The 21,794-nt window shown below is 37.5% G+C and overlaps 1 protein-coding gene across 1 annotated transcript in view; it reads right to left on the bottom strand.

The window, feature by feature from the left end:
• The window catches only part of LOC122802843 (high-affinity choline transporter 1-like), a 526,136-nt gene that overhangs the window by 334,079 nt on the left and 170,263 nt on the right, over positions 1-21,794 (bottom strand). The window contains exon 4 of the mRNA XM_044072630.1: positions 19,570-19,725. Within this exon, the coding sequence (XP_043928565.1) occupies positions 19,570-19,725 (156 nt within the window). The remainder of the gene's footprint in view (positions 1-19,569; positions 19,726-21,794) is intronic.

The raw sequence follows: 21,794 nt of genomic DNA, 5'->3' as shown, positions 1-21,794 counted from the left end.
TAGGGTCCATTCCCATCATGGTATTAGAAACCCAAAAGACTTGGAGAATTTAAAAAGAAAATAGAGAAGACAGTTCACTTACACTTCTCTGGCTTTCTGTAAAAATTTTCACATAGGCAGTTTACTTTCTTCCGACAGGGGACAGCACTAATCATCTTGTTCTGTAGCTACAGTTAACACAATCCTGGTTGTCATGGAGACTTCCCAAATTGTTTGGAGAAACTCTTATACTTTCCCTCGCAAGCTCCCCATTCTTAGAGACAACTTTAGTTTTAGTGCAACCCCTCTGTATGGATATATATATATATATATATATATATATATATATATATATATATATATATATTTTGAGTATTTTGATGGTTTCTTAATATGTTCTTTGAAATCCATCTTCTTTTTATCATAACTTCTAAATTTCTGATTAGCACCAATTTATTTCACAAATTCATCCACTTCCTCTTGGGAAATTTATGTTACACTTGGCAGAACGTCTTACATCGCTCATTTTTGTGTCAACTTATTTTATTTGCTGCTTCTCTGCTTCTTTAGTGTATTTAAATTCCTCATTCATGTATGCAATGGTGTTGTATTCATTTATTTCTTACAAATGCATCACAAAATTTTATTTAATTCACTCTCACCTTCTTTCATTGATTTTCAATACTGGTTCACCAGAATTTTGCTTTTCCTTTGTCCCCTCTACTTTGTCCAGTGGTCAGAACCCAAAAGAGACTGCATTTTCTTCTACATAATCTACCACTTATGTATTGCTACTCTTGTGGACAGCATTATGGGTACCTATTTACTGTGTTCCAATAAACATGCAATGTTAGAAATGCATATTTTTTGAATTATCCCAAAGTATCTCAAATGTTCCATAGTCTTAAATTCAATACATTTGTCAATGGTCTACAGTTTTTTTACTTTTAATCTCTTTCCTGGCCCTACTTTTCTTTATTTTTTTTTTCAGTTTTCTTCGTGTTGTACTTATTATTGATAGCTCAGTTTCATGACTGTTCCTTAATAAAATGCCTCTATCAACTATAAGGCTAACAGACCCTGAGAAAATACTATTAAAATAACACACTCTCAGTAACCTAGAAAGTATAGTAATGCAGTAAACAGTGACCCTTTTACCTTCTTTGCAGTTGACCTTTCTTGCCTATGTCCAACACAACACAGAAAAAGATGGAGACACTACTGTTTCTTTAGTAACCACTGTTGGCGACACCAACTCAACAAACACAGCTACGTAAAGTTGAATTCCCTGGTTACATTTTCCCATAGAAAATTACTACTGATGCAGTTTCTAAGTGTACACTGTAAGTGATTGTTTGTCCTTTGGCAGATTTCTCCCTTCTTCATGTCTTTGCAAACATGGGGTTAGTAGAAATAATTTCAAGGGTGTAGGAGAACTTGCCTTCCGATTTCACCCTTCTTCATGTCTTTGCACCCATGGAGTTAGAAATAATTTCAAGGGTTTGGGTGGATTTCCTTTCCACATTATGTCTGCAGGAGAGCTTGCCTTCTTCCAAAACATCTTATTTTTTATGGGCAAGTAAAAGGGAACAGTGACCAACTTAGCAAGCGGCCCCTAGAGTGCAGATATTATTTCATAGAAACTTTCAGTCACAGAGCAAGCATGTATTCAACTGATTAAGGTTAATAGAAAGCAAGGTTCTTCATGATAAATGTGCTTACATTATTCAATGGCAAAATTCTCAGTAAGGAGTAGGGCCTTGTGGCACCGCTCCTGCAGTGTCAAAGTCAGATGTAATGACCATAGGCTCTGCTCTATGATGGAAGATAGTGACTGAGTGTAAGCGGAGACAATGAGACAATACCATTTAATTTTTTCCTACTGCCATTCACCTCTGAAGACTAGTGGTCTCCGCTTGCATCTAATTTTGTTGCTGTATCTGTTTCTATTGTTGCTTTGTAGTACTGTACAACTTTTTTCTATAAAACGTTATTACAGTATAATGTTTGGTATTTATGTTGGCACTGATAATTATCTATCTTTAAAACAAAAATATTTGTATCACTTTATGCTAATTTTGAAGCCTTTGTCTCTATGGCTTTTTCCAGAAGCATTTATCAGTAGTGTCTTTTTGCAGTCATTTAGTAGCTTTTTCAAGAGTAAATAACTCACAGAGTCATAGTGGAAGCCGAAATGATCAAAGTTAAAGTTGAATATACATTCCCTCATAGATATGAGTCCTATCTTCTACTTAAGTGTATGTTTTCTCTCACATAACAACTTGGGTTAAGGTGTCAAAAGTATATCAAAGGACTGATGTCAAGAATGTTCTTCTTTGTTCATTGTATAGTTTGGGTCCCTTGTCTTCATGATATTGAGTTAACTCAAACTGACTTTCTTGATGGTCAGTTGATTTCCTTTCCTGTTCAGCTATTATCGACCAGTCATAACAGTGCAGCATATTCCCAGTAGTGAAGACCCTCAGTGGGAGGCCTCAGGACACAGTAGGTCCTTGCACTCAAATTAGTGGATGATAAGATTTCTTTTCCTTTTTATCTTTTTACTCCGTACATTCTTTGTGCAGAAGACATGCAGTTTCATGGAGTGAGGTGTGCATGCACTCCTTAGCATGTTATAAACCTCATTGCTTCTTTTGTGTGTATTTCAATGGCTCAATGCTCAATCTTTCTATCAAGGTTGCCATCTGTCCTGATCTGTGTGGACAGTCCTGCCCTTGAGCGCTGTGTACTGTATCCATCAGCATCTACAAGAATAAAGTTATATATCCCAGTTTTGAGGTGTTTCTTTGTTCTTTCTTTCACACTGTGGTGCTGCTGCAAACTAGGATAAGAGTGGTAGAAGAAATTAAATGTAATCTAATCACTAGAGCCCCCTAGTTGTACCATCATACTAGGTATTCAGGATATAACAACTATGTACAGCTTAGGGTGGCCCTTGTCCACTGATAACTGCGTCTAAATTTGGCTACATTGACAGTTTCACATGACACTTTCAACTTCTTCAAATGACCTGCATTTCAGCATCAAAAACGCTACTGAACAGTTCTGAAGTAACAGCAGTAATAAGCTGAAATGGAAACAGTTTGAACAATGTAATGGTTCTTTGCTAATTTTTCCTCGATTCAACATTGTTATATTCGCAATTTTTGTTACTATTATTATTGCTTAATTTAGTCAAATTCATTAACCATGAAAACTTCAACTGCTGATAGTAATCTGGCCACCACATTAACCTCTTTCTTGGACCTGATCGAGGACTAATGATAACCTACCATTCCCTGAAGTGGTTTGCACCCCCCCCCATACATACATACACACACACACACACACACACACACACACACACACACACACACACACACACACACACACAACCCCCCAACACTATTTTAATCTGCTCCTTTGTGTATTTGTCCATTTTTCCTAAGTATTTTTTCAGCTGAAGCTCCAGATCAAACTCTACATTCTCAAGTAAGAGGAGAATAAATACTTCAGTAGTAGTAAATAACCTCTCAAGTGTTGCGAAAGTAACTACTTGAATAATGTCAAATAACTAACTTTTATATGCCAGGAAAATAAATTCTTGAGCAGCAGCAAATAATCAAAACATACCATATGTTCTTTCATTATTATTGAAGGACCAGAAGCCAGCCAAGACCTGTAGCTTAATTAAGTTCTTCTCCTCCATCTGAATCTAAACATATATTCTTTCGTGCAGGAGAATGTATAATATAGCTTGCAGACTGGTATATTTTATTTCTGTATTTGTTCTTCTCTTAATAAATTAGACAGGTGGACAGTTTACAGATGAATGAAATTAACGAGAATGTACTGAAAAAATATATACCCAATGTGTAACATATAGTTTGCTTCTGAACTGATAACATATTTTTTTATTTCAGATTTAATATTCTTTTCATACCAAGGGATTAGACATAGACATGCATGCACATGTTTGTGCACACGCACACGCACACGCGCACGCGCACACGCACACACACACACACACACACACACACACACACACACATATATACTCAAACAAACACACTCAAGTCATGGTTGTTACATGGAGAACAGCTGTAGAAGACTATAGCCTCACACTCTTATTTTGTTCTTTCTGAAGCCCAGGAAGCAACTGAATATAAAGACACTACTGATAAATGCTCCTGGAAAAAGCCATAGAGACAAAGGCTTCAAAATTAGCATAAAGTGATACAAATATTTTTGTTTTAAAGATAGATAATTATCAGTGCCAACATAAATACCAAACATTATACTGTAATAACGCTTTATAGAAAAAAGTTGTACAGTACTACAAAGCAACAATAGAAACAGATACAGCAACAAAATTAGATGCAAGCAGAGACCACTAGTCTTCAGAGGTGAATGGCAGTAGGAAAAAATTAAATGGTATTGTCTCATTGTCTCCGCTTACACTCAGTCACTATCTTCCATCATAGAGCAGAGCCTATGGTCATTACATCTGACTTTGACACTGCAGGAGCGGTGCCACAAGGCCCTACTCCTTACTGAGAATTTTGCCATTGAATAATGTAAGCACATTTATCATGAAGAACCTTGCTTTCTACTAACCTTAATCAGTTGAATACATGCTTGCTCTGTGACTGAAAGTTTCTATGAAATAATATCTGCACTCTAAGGGCCGCTTGCTAAGTTGGTCGCTGTTCCCTTTTACTTGACCAGTAGACTGCACTGCATATGCCAGATATTTAGCCTCAGAAAACCTGCTATATTTTGTATCTCTTTGTTAATTGCTTTGTACTGGCTAAAATTGATTGCTCTCAGTTATAATTTGATCTGAAGGCGGGAAGCTTGCTGTACTCAGACTCAGTGCTTTGGTAAAATGGGGCTGTTTTTTCAATGTGGTAATTTGTCATTAGGAGATATATTAGATGCATTAAGGAAAGATGTCATTATCAGATAATTTGCATGCCTGTGACTCACCCTTCAATACTGAGAGTACAAATCAGTGTACTTTGCTTATTTAGTTAACACTGTCAACCCATGCATCACTTCGACACAGGCACCCTACACACACACACACACACACACACACACACACACACACACACACACACACACTTTTAAATTAAATGAGTCCAGGTGTATATTCTCCCTAGTGTTGATCAGCATTCCTGAAACTTACCTCACATGGACAAACTTCTGCTGTTGCCTGATAAACGTACCCTTTCTCTTGCTGCTCATGGACTACTGCAATCACTGAAGCATGCCAAACATTAGAGTTTTATACATTGTATTGTTTCACACAGGCAGATGTGCATATGCACTCACATATGCAGTCCCACAGTCAAACATATGCATAAATGCACCCCCCACAAAAAAACGACATGTCAGTTAAACTGTACCTTGATGGGTGATCATGTGCTTATGGCCATTTTGATTAACACAGGTGACCATATTACTTTAGCCAGGAATTCTTGGCTGTATAAATGCCTCACCAGAGGCAGTTCTGGACATCACATGACTAATTAGCATTTACCTCTTCCACAGAATGTCTCATTAGCATTTAGCATGGCCTTAGAGACAATCTACTGTACTGCTACATATCTTCATGTTAATGCACCGCACTAAGGCTATATTTAATATAAAAAGGTTATATGCATGCTGTATACCTTACGTACAGCTTACTTTAACCTTTCTGCATTGTCCCCTCTATTTCTCTTGGTCTTTCATTGTACTCTACTGTTGGCACATATAATTCATATATCTTCTCATGCATGTGTCTTCTCAGTTTACTGTAAATTAATATTTTTGTCAGTTGTTTTCTTTAATATTTATTTATTTTTCCAGATAAGGGAACTTGTCGTAGGACCACTTTCAGATACAACCTGGCTGCCTAAGCACATTTTTTAACTTCCTCTATGTGAATGAGCTTTTGTTACAAAGTTATACATATAAAACTAACCACATACTTGTTCAACATAATGCATTCTAGGGTGAATATTGCATTAATCTGAGTCTGTTTTGTTTCAGAGCTTATACATAATTATATAGATATAATTGAAATAATACACAAAAATATACCAAGTAACACAAAATTGATAACATTTCATATTTCTCTGGAAAGACATTTTCCAGTGACATATAAATATATATATATATATATATATATATACTATTGTGACAGTCAACCACATTACATTTTTGGACCAGTGTGAGAGTCTGCTATAATTTTGCTGTTTTAAATTTTTATTACAATTTGCCTTTATAGAGCATTTGGGAGGTTATATTTATTACTAGAATAGTACAGGAGGAGGGTTGCACTTAAGTCTATTGACAGTAAAGTGCATCTTTATAATCCAGTTAGTGGGGGCTAAGAATATTTATGTTTCTCAGGGGATTGCTGCACAGTACCTAATTTGCTTTGGATGCAAGGGTACTTTCATGTGTCTTCAACATGTTCTACCATTATTTTTCCTGAAAGGTAAGCAGTTTACAATTTGCCTGATTTCTGTGGGGAGGTAGTTCCAGTGTGAAGGTACAGTTATGCTAAACATTTTTTTCTGTAGTAGTGAGCCCAAAAGTGGAGGCCTTGTAGAATCATAGCATTATTTTAATGACTCCTAACAGAAGGGGAAGAACTTTGTTAGTAATCCACTTACAAGAGAGGGGAAGAATCTGTTATTCAGTATCTTCCAGATATGAGGATAGCAGAAGGATGGACGTAGCTGTTAGCTGGAGTTATCTGGCTTTTTTTTGGATTGTACAGTGATGCACCAGTTAGGGAGCAAGGTTATTGGTTCTATATATAGAATGTATTGTCATGTGATTTTGCTTTTAAATTATAGGCTAACTAGAGAGAGAGAGACAATTGGTAGAGCATACTCAATTATGTGAATAAAGACATTCTTAGCGAGAAGTACCATGCTTTTTTAGGTGGTGGGAGCTGGACAAGGCTGGGTAGAGGCTTCTGAAGCACCTAAACAGGTGTGAGTTGTGAATGGTATAAAGTGGTCCAAAGTTATTCCTAGGTATTTCTGTCATTCTACTACAGTTAATGATTCTTTTGAGGTGTAAAAAGCATTAAACCATGGAAAAAATGTAGTTCTTAAATGAAAAAAAAAAGATTCATTACCTTTGTTTACTAATGTGTTTTTTATGGTTATCATTGGATCCTCAAGTTGTCAGAAAAACACTAGAATGGCCTACAAAGAGTCAAGAACTCACAGTATGTGGAGAGGTCACTGCAGATACCCAACCTAATTTAGTTATTTCCTCCAGATTTATTACAATACAGTCTTGACCACACCTACTGTGATGTTGCATATTTGGTCATATGTGCCCACATCTCCTCATCCCAATTTGCATATCTAAAAGCTGGCATCTCTACTTATTATGGCTTATATAAATTTTCACTTTGACCTAAAGAAGTCATAAAGTTATGTGAAAATAAAGTATTGTGTATCATCTAACCATACCAAATGTTAGTTGTGAAATGTATTATTTATTTATTTATTTTATGTTTGTTTACTGGGATAGACTGACTGAGTGGGAGACCCATTTTCAGCGGAGGCCAGGGGTGTAAAGCCCCACTAGATACAGAGAATAACCACAGTTGAAATTATTACAAGCATATGTTAGGACAGGATGATAAGAAAAACATATTTAGCTACAATATTAGTTACAATTGTCAAAAAAGAAAAAGATATATAGGTATAATAATAGTTACAATTTTCAACAAGAAAAATCATAATATTTAGAGGAAACATAGTTCTCAACCTTCCATCTCCAAAATGTGGAACACATACTAATGGCTTACTAACAGCTTCAACTAGAAAGGTCATAGGATAATTAAAATATACTGGTTTTACTTATAAAGAATATCTTTTAATGGATTAATATGATTAATTTCTATTTACCATGGATTTCACTTAAAAAGATTCCTAACACTGAATGTGTGACAGACTCTTTCAATGTGGAACTTTGAAGAACTTCGAGGACATGACCTTTTTAAGACCCCAAATGAGGAATGTTCCTCATAATGAGATGCACCTGAGAGGTATGAGAGGAAACATATCCACAATTAAGAAAAAATGACAATATGAATAGATAAGATATGTATTAGTGATTATGTGGATAAGTAGGAGATGAAGGGTTTACCTGGTCAGTTTGAGTATGTTGAAATGATTGTATTCTGGACAGTAGGGTAAACTGTAGTAGACATGTGAAATAGGAGTAATACTGTCCAAAAACATCACATACTGCCCTATGACCCTTTAGACTGCTATAATTTCTGATACAGAGACATCTCAAGTACTGACATGTATTTAAAGTTTGTTGGGACAACATCCTTTGATACAGTGAAGGAGTCATGCCTCTAAGCCAGATGCAGCTCACAGTTATTTGCTGATTTTAAAACGTGGGAATGTTCGATTGGGTAGATGCCTAATTTTAGTGGAGGTCCAGTAAGAAAAGCTCCAAAGTATTACAAAAACATTTTAAGAACAATATTTTTACAATCTTCAGAAATAATACAAAAACATTTACAGTTTAAATAATCAGATTAGACATTACATTAAACCATTGGTTCAATAATACAAAGAAGAACTACAATATGAAGTGAGAGAAGAAACAGAGTTATGGTATATTTAGATTAGAGTCAGGCGAGAGAAACTGACTGAAGTATGGAATTGACGGTTGAAGGGAGACTAAGGTAGTGTAAGGTCTGAATAGGTACTTGTTCATATTTAAGGATACAGTGTATTCTGAGGTTGAGCAAATAAAAAACAGGTTTTGGCTAGGAAGTCATTCAGAATGGTTTCAAAGGAGTGGTACGAAGGTACTGATCTGAAGGATACAGGTAAAGAGTTCCATGGTAGGAGTACAGACCAACTGATCTGATAGATACAGGTGAAGATTTCCATGGTAGGAGTACAGATCAACTGATCTGATAGATACAGGTAAAGAGTTCCATGGTAGGAGTACAGATCAACTGATCTGATAGATACAGGTAAAGAGTTCCATGGTAGGAGTACAGATCAACTGATCTGATAGATACAGGTAAAGAGTTCCATGGTAGGAGTACAGATCAACTGATCTGATAGATACAGGTAAAGAGTTCCATGGTAGGAGTACAGATCAACTGATCTGATAGATACAGGTAAAGAGTTCCATGGTAGGAGTACAGATCAACTGATCTGATAGATACAGGTAAAGAGTTCCATGGTAGGAGTACAGATCAACTGATCTGATAGATACAGGTGAAGAGTTCCATGGTAGGAGTACAGATCAACTGATCTGATAGATACAGGTGAAGAGTTCCATGGTAGGAGTACAGATCAACTGATCTGATAGATACAGGTGAAGATTTCCATGGTAGGAGTACAGATCAACTGATCTGATAGATACAGGTGAAGAGTTCCATGGTAGGAGTACAGATCAACTGATCTGATAGATACAGGTGAAGAGTTCCATGGTAGGAGTACAGATCAACTGATCTGATAGATACAGGTAAAGAGTTCCATGGTAGGAGTACAGATCAACTGATCTGATAGATACAGGTGAAGAGTTCCATGGTAGGAGTACAGATCAACTGATCTGATAGATACAGGTGAAGAGTTCCATGGTAGGAGTACAGATCAACTGATCTGATAGATACAGGTAAAGAGTTCCATGGTAGGAGTACAGATCAACTGATCTGATAGATACAGGTAAAGAGTTCCACGGTAGGAGTACAGATCAACTGATCTGATAGATACAGGTAAAGAGTTCCATGGTAGGAGTACAGATCAACTGATCTGATAGATACAGGTGAAGAGTTCCATGGTAGGAGTACAGATCAACTGATCTGATAGATACAGGTGAAGATTTCCACAGTAGGTCTACAAGACCAACTGATCTGATGAATACAGGTAAAGAGTTCCATGGTAGGAGTACAGATCAACTGATCTGATAGATACAGGTGAAGATTTCCACAGTAGGTCTACAAGACCAACTGATCTGATGAATACAGGTAAAGAGTTCCATGGTACAAGTACAGACCAACTGATCTGATAGATACAGGTAAAGAGTTCCATGGTACAAGTACAGACCATACCCAGTAGATCTGATAGATTTGTGGACAGAGAGGAGTTTTTGGTTATTCAAACGAAATGACCAAGTGGGAGCATAGTTGTATAGAATGAAATTTAGTGGTGGGCAAGCAGGTGGATGCTAGTTAATTGTATAGGTGGTAAAAAGTTGTGTCTATATTAGCTGATATGGTAGTTCTAAGCAATTTAGGCTTTTTAGTACTATACAGTGATGGGTTCTGAAAGAGGATTTGCTGCACATTTACTCAATTTATCATAACATTGTTCAAGTTTTGCTTCTTCTGATGCCTAGAGTTTTGCAGGATGGGAGTGCCATAGAGTAGTGAGGAGAGCAGGTAGGTGGCAAATTTAGTTTTAGTTGTGTTGGTGAAAAAGTGTTTGGCTTTGTAAAACATCACTAGTTTATGGTAATTTTTTATGCAATTGTGTACCTGCAGGTCAAATCTAAGATTATCATCCATGGTCATCCCTAGTAATTTGCTGTGAGAAGTGACTTCAAGGGTTGTATTATTAAGAACGAGTATTTTAATTTTTTTTTCTTTTACATGTGAGAGGAATTTGGGAAAAAAAGACAAGTAGTTTGTTTTTGGGTTGAACATGAATTGTAAGTTACAAAGCAATGTTTCTGTAGCAGTTAAAGCTTCCTGAGTAACATTTTTCATAGATTTCTAGGCTGTCTGGTATGCATATAAGTGTGGAGACATCTGAGTATTGTACTGTGTTAGGGAGGTCTGTTGTGTGGATGTGTGGAGAGTATTGGTGAAAATGTTAAAGAGGAGGAGACCAAGGACGGAGCCTTGTGATACACCAGTGGTAACTAGGAGATATGGAGAGATGGTGAGTGCCATTGTTTTGACTGATACCTATTAAACAGGTAGATTTTGAACCATAGAAGGGTGGGCTGAGAGATCTAGTGAAGATATTTGAAGTAGAAGTTTGCTGTGACAAACAGTGTTGAACTTCTAGAAATTAGGATGAATCTAGTTTGCCATTATGTCATGCTTTATTGATATCTCTAAAGGTTATGTGCACTTAACTTTTAAGCTTTGCCACCAGCATATGATGCATAGACTGTTGGCATATGAATAACTCAGCTATAAGGTGATCAAGAACATTAAAATTTTAAGCCAAAATTCTCCATTTGTTTGTCAGACTAAATCTTTGGCAGGTGGCAGAAACATAGCTGGCTTAGCCAGTGGCCTGCAACAGTTCAATGAACCAGCACTCTACCCCCTCAGTTCTTCAAGAGAAAAAAAAAAAAAAAAAACAAGCACTTCTATGTGATTAAATGATCTCTAACTAATTACGGTTACAGTTACAGCACTAAAGTTTTAGTTAAAAAAAAGAGATTTTCTTTTTTTGTTTTTACTTTTAAACTGTAGCACACTGCTTGCTACAATGTAGCAAACATTTTCTACAGTTAAACCACACATGAAGTACTAGAGTGTTCAGGTTTGACCAGAAATGCAATACCATCTTTTAAAGCCATTATTACAGAAAAGAGGGATCGGAATGACTGATTGCTCCTCCCCAGCACTTTGCACCCAGGGCAGTTTCCCCTCAAATCCTGCCCTAGCTATGCTACTGACTCTTTTTACATCAATATAAAACATATTCTGTGAATCTTGTATTTGCCATAGGTTGCAGTTGAAAACCACCAGATACTAAAGTTCAGTTCCATACTTCCAACCTTGTAGGCTCACTTCTACATGGGCAGACTCTGTCAATTGAAGAACTTGAGCTCTGAGATAATTATGACAGTATAAAAACTATCACATTTTCTTTGGACTTCAACCAGTCTGGATTTGTTAGTGACTGACAATGTTAACTTAGTGATGGTTGTTGTGAGCAACATACCTCCATTTACTCCCTATGACGTTGGGGCATTTAGGGATTGATAGCCCAAAACTAAAGTAATGTAGAGTCGGTGGAATGTTTGTCAGAAAATGTTTGGTATTGATATAGAAATACATCTGTAGTCATTTTCAAAGCAATGTTTCCATTAAACATAGCATTACAATGACAAAAGTGACCAGTGTATTTGTTTAGGATGGCTGATAGGCTGTGCAGTCCAGACCATCTCTACGAGATACATAATGTTTATTCTCCCCTCCTGGCCCTGTACAGCATTCCATGCCCACCATCTCTCAGATCACACATATGATCTGGCCAGTTAAACCATGGCATAACCCTTTGCTTGGTGGGTGTTGCCACTCATTGGGGAGTCAATCCAGATTGTAATTTCATTGTTGATCTATGGAGAAATGGCTGCGTTTGGAAATTTTCAATTAGGAACCAGGAGTCATCATTTTAATGGTGGCTGGAAAAATGCATGACATCAAAGATATTGACCCCATCCTCCATAATTTTATTAGATGTCCTAAGAGCCTCCTGGTGTCCACTATAGGCTACAGAGGCAATAAGCTTCTCCAAATCCATCTTCTGTGATTAGAGTTTTGGCCATTGGCTGCTTTCTTATATCTTTCTCAGTTGATCCTTTAAACACTCTCAGTCTGGCTCTGAATACGGGGCATAAGCAGTGCAAACAAGCCTTCAGCATATGTGCTATTGTATGTGTTAGATACATTTTTAATTTACCACCACAGAGAATCCATTCTTCTTGACAACAAACCTTTTCAGTAATGAACAAGCAAAATAAAATATAATTCTCTCAGTGGCAAGTTTATCAGATTGTAAGTAACCAAAGTACTTAGTAATCAGGTATTTTGTCTGAAAAACATGTCCTCAATTTAACTTTTTTTACCCCCCCCCCCCAAAGGACCAATCACAATATCAGAGGAATGCCAGGCATTACTGCAGCACAGGTTAAAGCTGCATTGTCCAAGGCCAAGTATACAGCTTCCATGGGACCCAACAATATTCCTGGATGTTTTCTACATGAACTACAAAGTGAACTGGCTCCACATCTGTGGGCCTGTTCAATCATAGCCTCACCTCAGGCTTTGTCCCTACTGAATGATGCACTGTTACACTTATCCCTCTCCATAAAGGGGGAGTGGCTACAGACCCTGGGAATTATCACCCCATTAGCCTGACAAGTCTGATATGTAAGGCTATGGAGTGCATCATCATGGACCTAATTAACAAGGATATAGGGACTCTCCAAACTCTAGATCCCATGCAATTTGGTTTTCTGAAAGGTAGATCATGCCTGCTTCTTTGAGTCAGTCACCAGAGCTGTGGATGAGAGCAAGGCAGTTCATGCAGCCTACCTCAATCTGGCCAAGGCCTTTGATACCATTCCCCACTCAGGAATATTGATAAACTCACCAAACTAGGCATCAACCCCTATATCACTAGGTGGGTTGCAAACTGGCTCACAGATAGAACCTACAGTGTGAAAGTAGTGGACTCCAAGTCACACTGCTGACCAGTCATGAGTGGAGTCCCACAGGCATCGGTCCTGGGTCCTCTCCTGTTTGCTATCTACTTCACAGAAGTCCAGGCCAACATGGAGGGATTCTGACTGACCAAGTTTGCAGACGACCGCAAGCTGGAAGCCATTATTAACTCCCCAAGTGATTTAGACATCCTACAGAAAGGCCTCAGTGAGATCAATGACTGGTGTTAAAACCATGGCCTTAAGCTTAATGCCAAAAAATGAGTTGTCATCCCCTTTGGGAAAAACTCAGTTCCCACTAATTACCACATCGATGAGAGCCCACTGAACACTGAAGGCGTTAGAAGAGATCTAGGAACTCAGGTTGACAGCATCCTGTCCTTCAACCACCACACTGCCACTGTGGCCAGAAAGTCCTTCTATGTGGCATATCTCATTATCAAGGGTTTTGCATCCAGGAAAAAAGAGGTCATCATCTCTCTCTACTCGTCCCTCATTAAGCCATTCATTGAGTATAATATCCCATTTGGCATGTACTTCACTAGACACATGCAACAGCTGGAAAGGTCACAAAAGTACCTCACAAAGAGGATATTAGGCCTTAAATACATGTCCTACTGGACAGACTCAAAAATCTCCAGCTATTCTCTGTCTCATATCATCTACTAAGAGGCGATCTCAGCTTGACTTACAAAGCCATATCTGACCCAGTCCTGTTAGAAATGATATATTTAAAGAAATCCAAATCCCCCCACACCATATGCTTCAGTGACCTCAACCTCATTACCACAATCAACAGAGCATGCTGGAGGGACAGGTTTATAACCCATAGACTGCCCATGCTCTGGAATAGGCTTCCCATACATGTCAAGCAGAGCACCTCACTGGCCCTCTTCAAGAGAAATCTTAATGAGTGGATGGGAAATTGAAAGTTCACCTCAAGGATCACTGCAGTGGTTCTACTTGCTAGAGGTACTGGGAACTAACGTCAGTTGGCACAATGCCAGGGCACTTCTATGGGCTAGGCTTGTAAAGGCTCCAAGGCCATTAGCCTAGTATACACCTATGAACCTATGAACCTATGAATGGGTAACCACAAATTCACAGCTGGTTTATCACTCCTGTTCCTCATGGATAAGAGAAACATTTAAATGTCACAACATATTCTTCTCTGGCCTGTATATGGATTATTCATATGCAAAATAAAAGTGCTAGAAATTACTATGAGAATTTAAGGCTAACTGTAAAATATAACTAAAGCAGAAGTTCAGATTATAGGCTATATTTGCCATTAAGTTATGACTACTCCCCAACTGATTTGTAACAATAAACTACTGGCAGAAAGTTAACAAAATTTAAATATATCCATAATATAGGCATAACTACTGTCAGTTCATTAATTGATAGATTGATCGCTTCATTCATTGATTTATATTCTGATACCTACTTTTTCCTCCTCAAGGTCATGGGGAAGCCAGAATGAATCTCAGCAACCAATGGGTACTAAGACAAATTACCAGTTTTGTATTGGATGCTGGTCCATATCAGGATGTGGATGTAGATGCGGGCACCGCACACACACACACACACACACACACACACACACACACACACACACACACACACACACAGTCACACTCACATACACATACGCACACAGAAACAGACACACATACAGTAACACACAAACATATACTCACTTCCATACACATGCATGCATGCACACACGCATGCACGCACACACACATACTTCCTCACACACTTATGCATGTGTATACACAGATACTCATGGATGTACATCCATACATTTACATGCAACTAGTGGGTCTTAAAATGTTGATGTTACTTATCATGTCTGAATTCCTCCTTCTACAAAATCTTACCCAGATAAAGCAGTGGGTCTTCATTAAAGACTTTTGATGTTGGTCTTTGTCATTTTTGCCTTTATACTAGATCACTGGAATGCAGTCTTCAAAGGATATTCTGTTGTAATTTGCCCTGTTTTCAGCTATTGCAAAATGTAAATGTACCTTTTGTCTTGTGTTCTCAGACAGGAGGTATTGCCACCAATGTTTTTCAATATGCAGTGGCTGGGCATCTGATGGCATGACCTTCACACTTTTTAACTATTAATGGCCGTGCAGCACTGAGGTCATGAGTAGTTAAAGTTTGCACCTATATGGCTTCTGCTATTTCTAAGTCAACTCAGCGAGACAGCTGATGATCTCCAGATCACTGTCAAATACATCTTCACTATTTTCATAAATGATCTGGAAATTTCCCTTCCACAAACCACCTGCATATAATATGCTGACGACTCAACATGAATATGTTTAGCCTCCTCGCCTACTGGACTTCATTCGAGTACCCAAGCAGTATTTACCTTATTTGAAAACTGGTGCCATCAATGCTATCTCCTCCTTAACCCCAAAAAAACTAAATTAGTTCTATTATCTCCCACTTAGAAGTCTCCTGCTATCAACTTCACAATAACATCTAATAATGGTACTGTAATAACTCCGGACACAACCACCAAACATTTAGGTGTAACAATTGATCATAATCTAAACTTCGACACACATACCAACCTAACCATTAAATCAGTTAATAAAAAACTTGGTTTCCTCTACAGACTTAAACCCTATCTCACACCTCTAGCTTGGACTGCTAATCGCCACCCTTCTCTATGCATCCCCAATCTATACCAACTTATACAAAAATAATCTTCAAAAGTTGGAAACAGCCTATAATAACATAGCTAGATTTGCCACTGGTGCCCCTTTTCGAACCCATCACTGCCAAAATCTTAAATTGCTAGGATGGCTGGAATTGCAAAGCTAGATTATTTTCCAGCAACTTATTACTATACACAAGATGTTACACCACCCACAGATACACCCATACTCTCTACCCTCATATAAAAATCTAACAATCCTTCGATCAGCTAATAAGGTACGAGTAGCTACCCAAAAGTCCAACAACAAATCTGGAGATAGCTTGTTCTCAAACTCTATTGGTAACTCTTGGAACATTCTTCCAACTGAACTAACAGCCCTTTCTTTTATCCCATTTTTCAAAAAGCATTTAAGAATCTTCCTTATAGCCCAATGGCTTGGCCCATGCACAAATCTTGACTGACACTTTCTCCCCTAGCAGGACCATTCTTTACTATCTATCTTTAACATGCTATTTCAGATGCTCTGATATTCTCTTTTAATTCCTACTGTAGTAGCTTACCTCCTAAGGTTTGGAAAACATTATAAACAATGTAAAAAAAATGTTTTATTAATCCTTTTTCTCAAAATTTTTAACTTATTTAGTCGGGTATGTTGGCATGTTACTGTAACAGTACTATATAAATGTTCCTGTATTTGAAATGTTTTACCTGTCTGACATTATCTATATTGTATATGGTCAAGATTCCTGTCTTGTAAATTGTCTTAATGTGGAGCTTTTCTTCCCAGGCCTCCGCTGAAAATGGACATACATCCAGTCGGACTATCCCGGACAACAAATGTAAAATAAAATAAATAAATAAATCTTATTCTGTGAATCATACCCTGAAAAATTCTGTTTTAGAATATAAAATTCTACAGCCAGATCTAATAACCTTGTCTTGCAAGGCATATATACTCCAAACAAGCCTTTGAAGTAGTCTAAAATTACCATGTTTCATGCAAATTTATCTTTAATTTAACAATGGTTGCTTTATGATTCTGGTTGAGAAATTACTTTGTTCTGTTTGGGAACTTTTTGGCATGTACTGTATGACACCAATTTGAAAGCACTTAATTAAATAACATCTATTGTTTTGCCTGTTGTCCTATGATGTGGAATATTATCTTTATAGTAACATGAGCAAAAGGCTCACCCACCCTCCTGAAAGATTAATTTGCTTCAAAAGTACCTCGTTGCTTGCTCCATCAACAGTTCCATATTCAACAGCTACTTTACTGCTTTGTATACACTAATTGCTGTAGGCATTTTAGTCAACACGCTCCAACAATCATTACTATTAAGTTTACAGACCTGTTTAACAGACATACTTCTGTCCCTCTCACCTGAACATCTTTACAATTCCCCATTGGATAGCAATGGGGAGTGCCGAGCTGAACAAATCAAATGCGTGTGGTTTCAAATCACCACTAAACAGGACATCTACTTCTGTATGCTACACCATCACAAATTTAGTGTTCTAAAATTATATAAACAGTTAATCCTAGTTATTTCTAAAACGCATTTTTTTTCATAATGGTCTTTATTTTTTTTAGCTCCAGTGACATTCCAACAGTGGTGTTATTCCTGAAGAAGCTGCCATCGTGCATGCCTTTTTATAACATTTGGCACCTATAACAGAAAGTCTTCATTTTTCTCATTTCTGTTTTATTAGTTTTCTTACAGTGATAACCTCCACGAGTCTGAATGTGAATTCAAAACATTATTGTTGTCTGAACCACTACTTTGATTGTATAAGCTAAATGAAATACTGGTAAACAATGCATATGAAAATTCACACATATAAGAAACAGTTGGATGTAAGTATGTCTGTACTATATCACTATTTTTTTTTAAATCCCCTGGGACCTGCCCTTCCTTTGCTGCATTAACTTGTTGACTATTGTGTTCTCTCAGGCATGAGCCAGGAAACTCCCAGCCCAGGTGAAATCCCTGCGGTCCCTTTGGATGGAAGGCTTAATCATCCCATTCATTGTCCAGAGAGGCATGAATCAGGTGATGGTGAGAAGACCAGACTGAACTCCCCCCCAACTCCTTCTTCGGAGGGACTATTCCTCACAATAGCTCTCTTGACCATCACTAATTATGCCAACCCATAGGAACCATGCATGCATGCATCCCCACATGTTTTCCCAAGTTGATACTGCATTCAATTCCCCTGGAAACATGGGTTTGGATGGCCTATGCTCTGTGAGTGTAATGCATAGTGCTCCCCCTAGGTATCACCCGAAGGCCAGCCAGAGCCACCTCCCTCATCCATATCAGTAAGCTTGTGGCAGCCAATTGATACCAGCATCCCAGCATACCTCTCAACTGTCCAGATTTTCACAGAATGTCCAGATTTTTACCTCAAATATTTGGTCTGTTCTTCAAAAAAATGTAGATTTCTGGCAGAGAATTGAAGTCACTAAATAATAATATCATACAATTGTGTTTCGGACTTCATATCCTTCAGAAAATGTATGCTAATGCACATCCTGTTATTCTATCATTTTTATAAGAGCCATGTTTAAAATGTGTCCCTATATTTATACCTTTGTCCCCCAATTATTTTAGGCTTTGTCCAGATTTCCTGTGCTACAGATTGAGAGGTATGCCTCCCAGGCCTGTCCCCTTCATGGCCATGGTGATGACTGATCAATATTTATCTTGGTCAAAGTTAAGGCTTCATACATCTAGGACATGAGGGCAAGCAACACTAATTCTGAAGCAAAAACTTTATGATGACTGCTGTAGTATCTAATCTAACATAACAAACAGTTCAAAAGCCTGAATGGAATTCATCTATGTGAATTTAAGCAGCATAAAGAGAGATCATAAGCCATCATATAATTTTTTATTTAATTCTACAGAACACACAAACCATGTAAGACTCAAACCCTGTACTTTGTGTCTGTAAGGTAAACACCTTAACCATTATACTAGTTAAAGCAAATAAAGGCTACAATATAATAATTTTTTTGAAAGCAGATGTGACAGTTATACCCCTCAACTGTACAGATTTTCACAGAATGCCCAGATTATTACCTAGTATTTTGGTCCATTTTTCATAAAGTTGTGGTTTTCTGGCAAATTAGTGGCAAATCATTAAAAACTGAAGTTAGAAAATAATGACAGACATTTGAGTTTCAGACTTCATACGCTTCAGAAAATTCATGTTAATACAAAACCTGTTATTCCATCAACCTTCTAAGTTTGTAAGAGCAATATTTAAAAAATGTCCCTATTTTGGGGCTTTTGTCCCACTTTTATATATGGCTTTGTCCAGATTTCTTGCAGTAAGAGGTTGAGAGGTATGTTGACAGTAGATTAGATGATAATTTTTATCACAACAATTTGGCAAGTTAATGACTCACATGAATTATCGTATTCCAGAAAAAGATTATTATTATTTACCTAATGCAGCAAGAATTGCACCAGCCCATAGTAGACTTCCCAACAGCGCAGGTATAAACATTATGCTTCCAGCTTTTTTTCCATATTTTTCTTGAAAAGGATCTATCATGGTGAGATAATTGTTGGATCTCATCGGTTTAACAAAGAAAAGGCTAGCTGCAAAGACAAATGATGAACGACGTTGATATCTTCATTCTGCAATAGCAGTACAATTTTGTAACAAAAAAGAAACAAAAATAAGAGACAGTAGATGGCTACTGCCACATGGTATTATATATTAAAGCAAAATAACATTCACTGATATCTCCTGAATGACACAAACATTATGTTCACTTACTAACTGAAATCATATTATTGGAAAATGCAGAAAACTTACCACATTCATACATAACCACACAGCTCACATGTCTTTAGCCAGGATGGTTGTATAATTTGTGCTTAGGATCATAAATGGGGTGTACTTGGTGTGGTAAAGCAAATCCAGTTCCTCCTCCTTGCTTAACTTCTTTTTTTAAATATAGATGCCCCAGGTTAACAGATATACAGGTGATGCAAAATTATTTTGTACTACATCATTATTTTATAGCTATATATAAGCACTAAGTCATATATAATGATTATATAGCTGTTTTACATGCCTAGACTTCATCAGCTCTATTGCTGACATCATGGGAATTTTTTGCCCTTGCAGGTTAGGCAGTATGATACATTATCATAGTTCAAACAAAATCTGGATCACTGGAAGGGTACCCTCAAATTTACCCCAGAACTAAATGGTCTGACCATCTTTGAGAGGTGCTACAGCCTTCACTTTGGTATTGACAAGGCATCGATGGTGTCAAGACTAAACTGCCATGAAACTCCTGTGGATCCTATTAATTCTCTTAATTTATACAGACAGAAACTATATGTTCATTATGTTCTTTTGTATTATTGATGCCTTCTGCCAGTGTATTTTCCAACTCCCCATCTAATCATAATTGCACCTTTATTTGTTTTCTTTTTGAATTTCTTTACTTCTGCTTAGAAACCAATTACATTTATTGAAAAGTTGCTATACTGGCCCAATCCTGATTTACATTTCATTAATTGCCTAGGTTATGTGATTTAACATCTTCTTTTATTGTCCTTTGTTTATGCGTCAGCTGCATTATCCATTTTTCTGTTATTTTAGTCACTCATTATTTAACAGTCACACTAGCATAATTTGTGCCATGTATCCACTCATAAATGCAGATTCATTCCCTTCTTCCCAACACACACACACATGGGAGCTTGCTGTCATCCCATGCTCTTCAATTCAGCCACTTTCTCCTCTTTTGCTACATTTTTTAAAGGGAATGTGTTCCATCATATTGGACATGAGGCACATGTTAAGTGAACAGGTGCATTCATGGACTTTTGAGCATGTGCAGTGCATACTTATACAAGTTGCAGACACAAAGAAAAGTAGTGCAGTTCAGAATCTAGTGCTGTGCATGTGTGCAAGCTTCTAAAAGCCACTAGAAGGAAAATCCTATGTAAATGAGTGCATAGTGACATGGAAATGAGGGGAAGTATATAAATGCTACACATATTACATGCAGGCCATTTTAATGTCCTCTGCGATTCAGAATCACAGATGCTACCTAAGTGCACATTGATAAGATAGGTTATAAAAGGCAAGCATCACTGGTTCTACAGATGATGACATTTGCAAGGATGCTCAGCTTAGCAGGAAGCAAAACAGCAAACCTCTTACAGCAGCACAACCCACTTCACCTCAGAGCACTAGGTGCCAGTGTAATAAGCATTACCAGCAATATATTACCCGCTACAGTTTTGAAGACCAGGAGGTCCTTGAATGGTTACATTTAAACAATGACATTTTATGGGTCTTGGAGAACTTGTATTGTCCACAAACTGGAGCTGAGGGACTATATGGTCTACCTATCCATGTGGATACCAAGGCATGTATAGCTGTCACTATATTTGCCACAGAGACTTTCCAGAGATAAACTGCAGACACTTTAGATATTTCTCCAGGAAACAACAGGAGGGGACGAGCATATTTATTTTCTGCGGATACCAAAGGATGAAGGTACTACCCAACATGCCTTTTATGATCTGGCATGCTTTCCTAAGGTGCTCAGTATGATACATTACACTCATAGGGTTATTAATGCCCATCTGGCTAACCCAGAAAAAGGTAACATAGCAGGTAAATTTACCATCCTATCAGCTGC

This window comes from Protopterus annectens, chromosome 5.part0 (assembly GCF_019279795.1).
Source record: "Protopterus annectens isolate FY-2018-M chromosome 5.part0, PAN1.0, whole genome shotgun sequence".
Classification (NCBI taxonomy): domain Eukaryota; kingdom Metazoa; phylum Chordata; order Ceratodontiformes; family Protopteridae; genus Protopterus; species Protopterus annectens.
The sequence above is the reverse complement of the archived record's forward strand: the minus strand, read 5'-3'. Positions and strand labels throughout refer to the sequence as shown.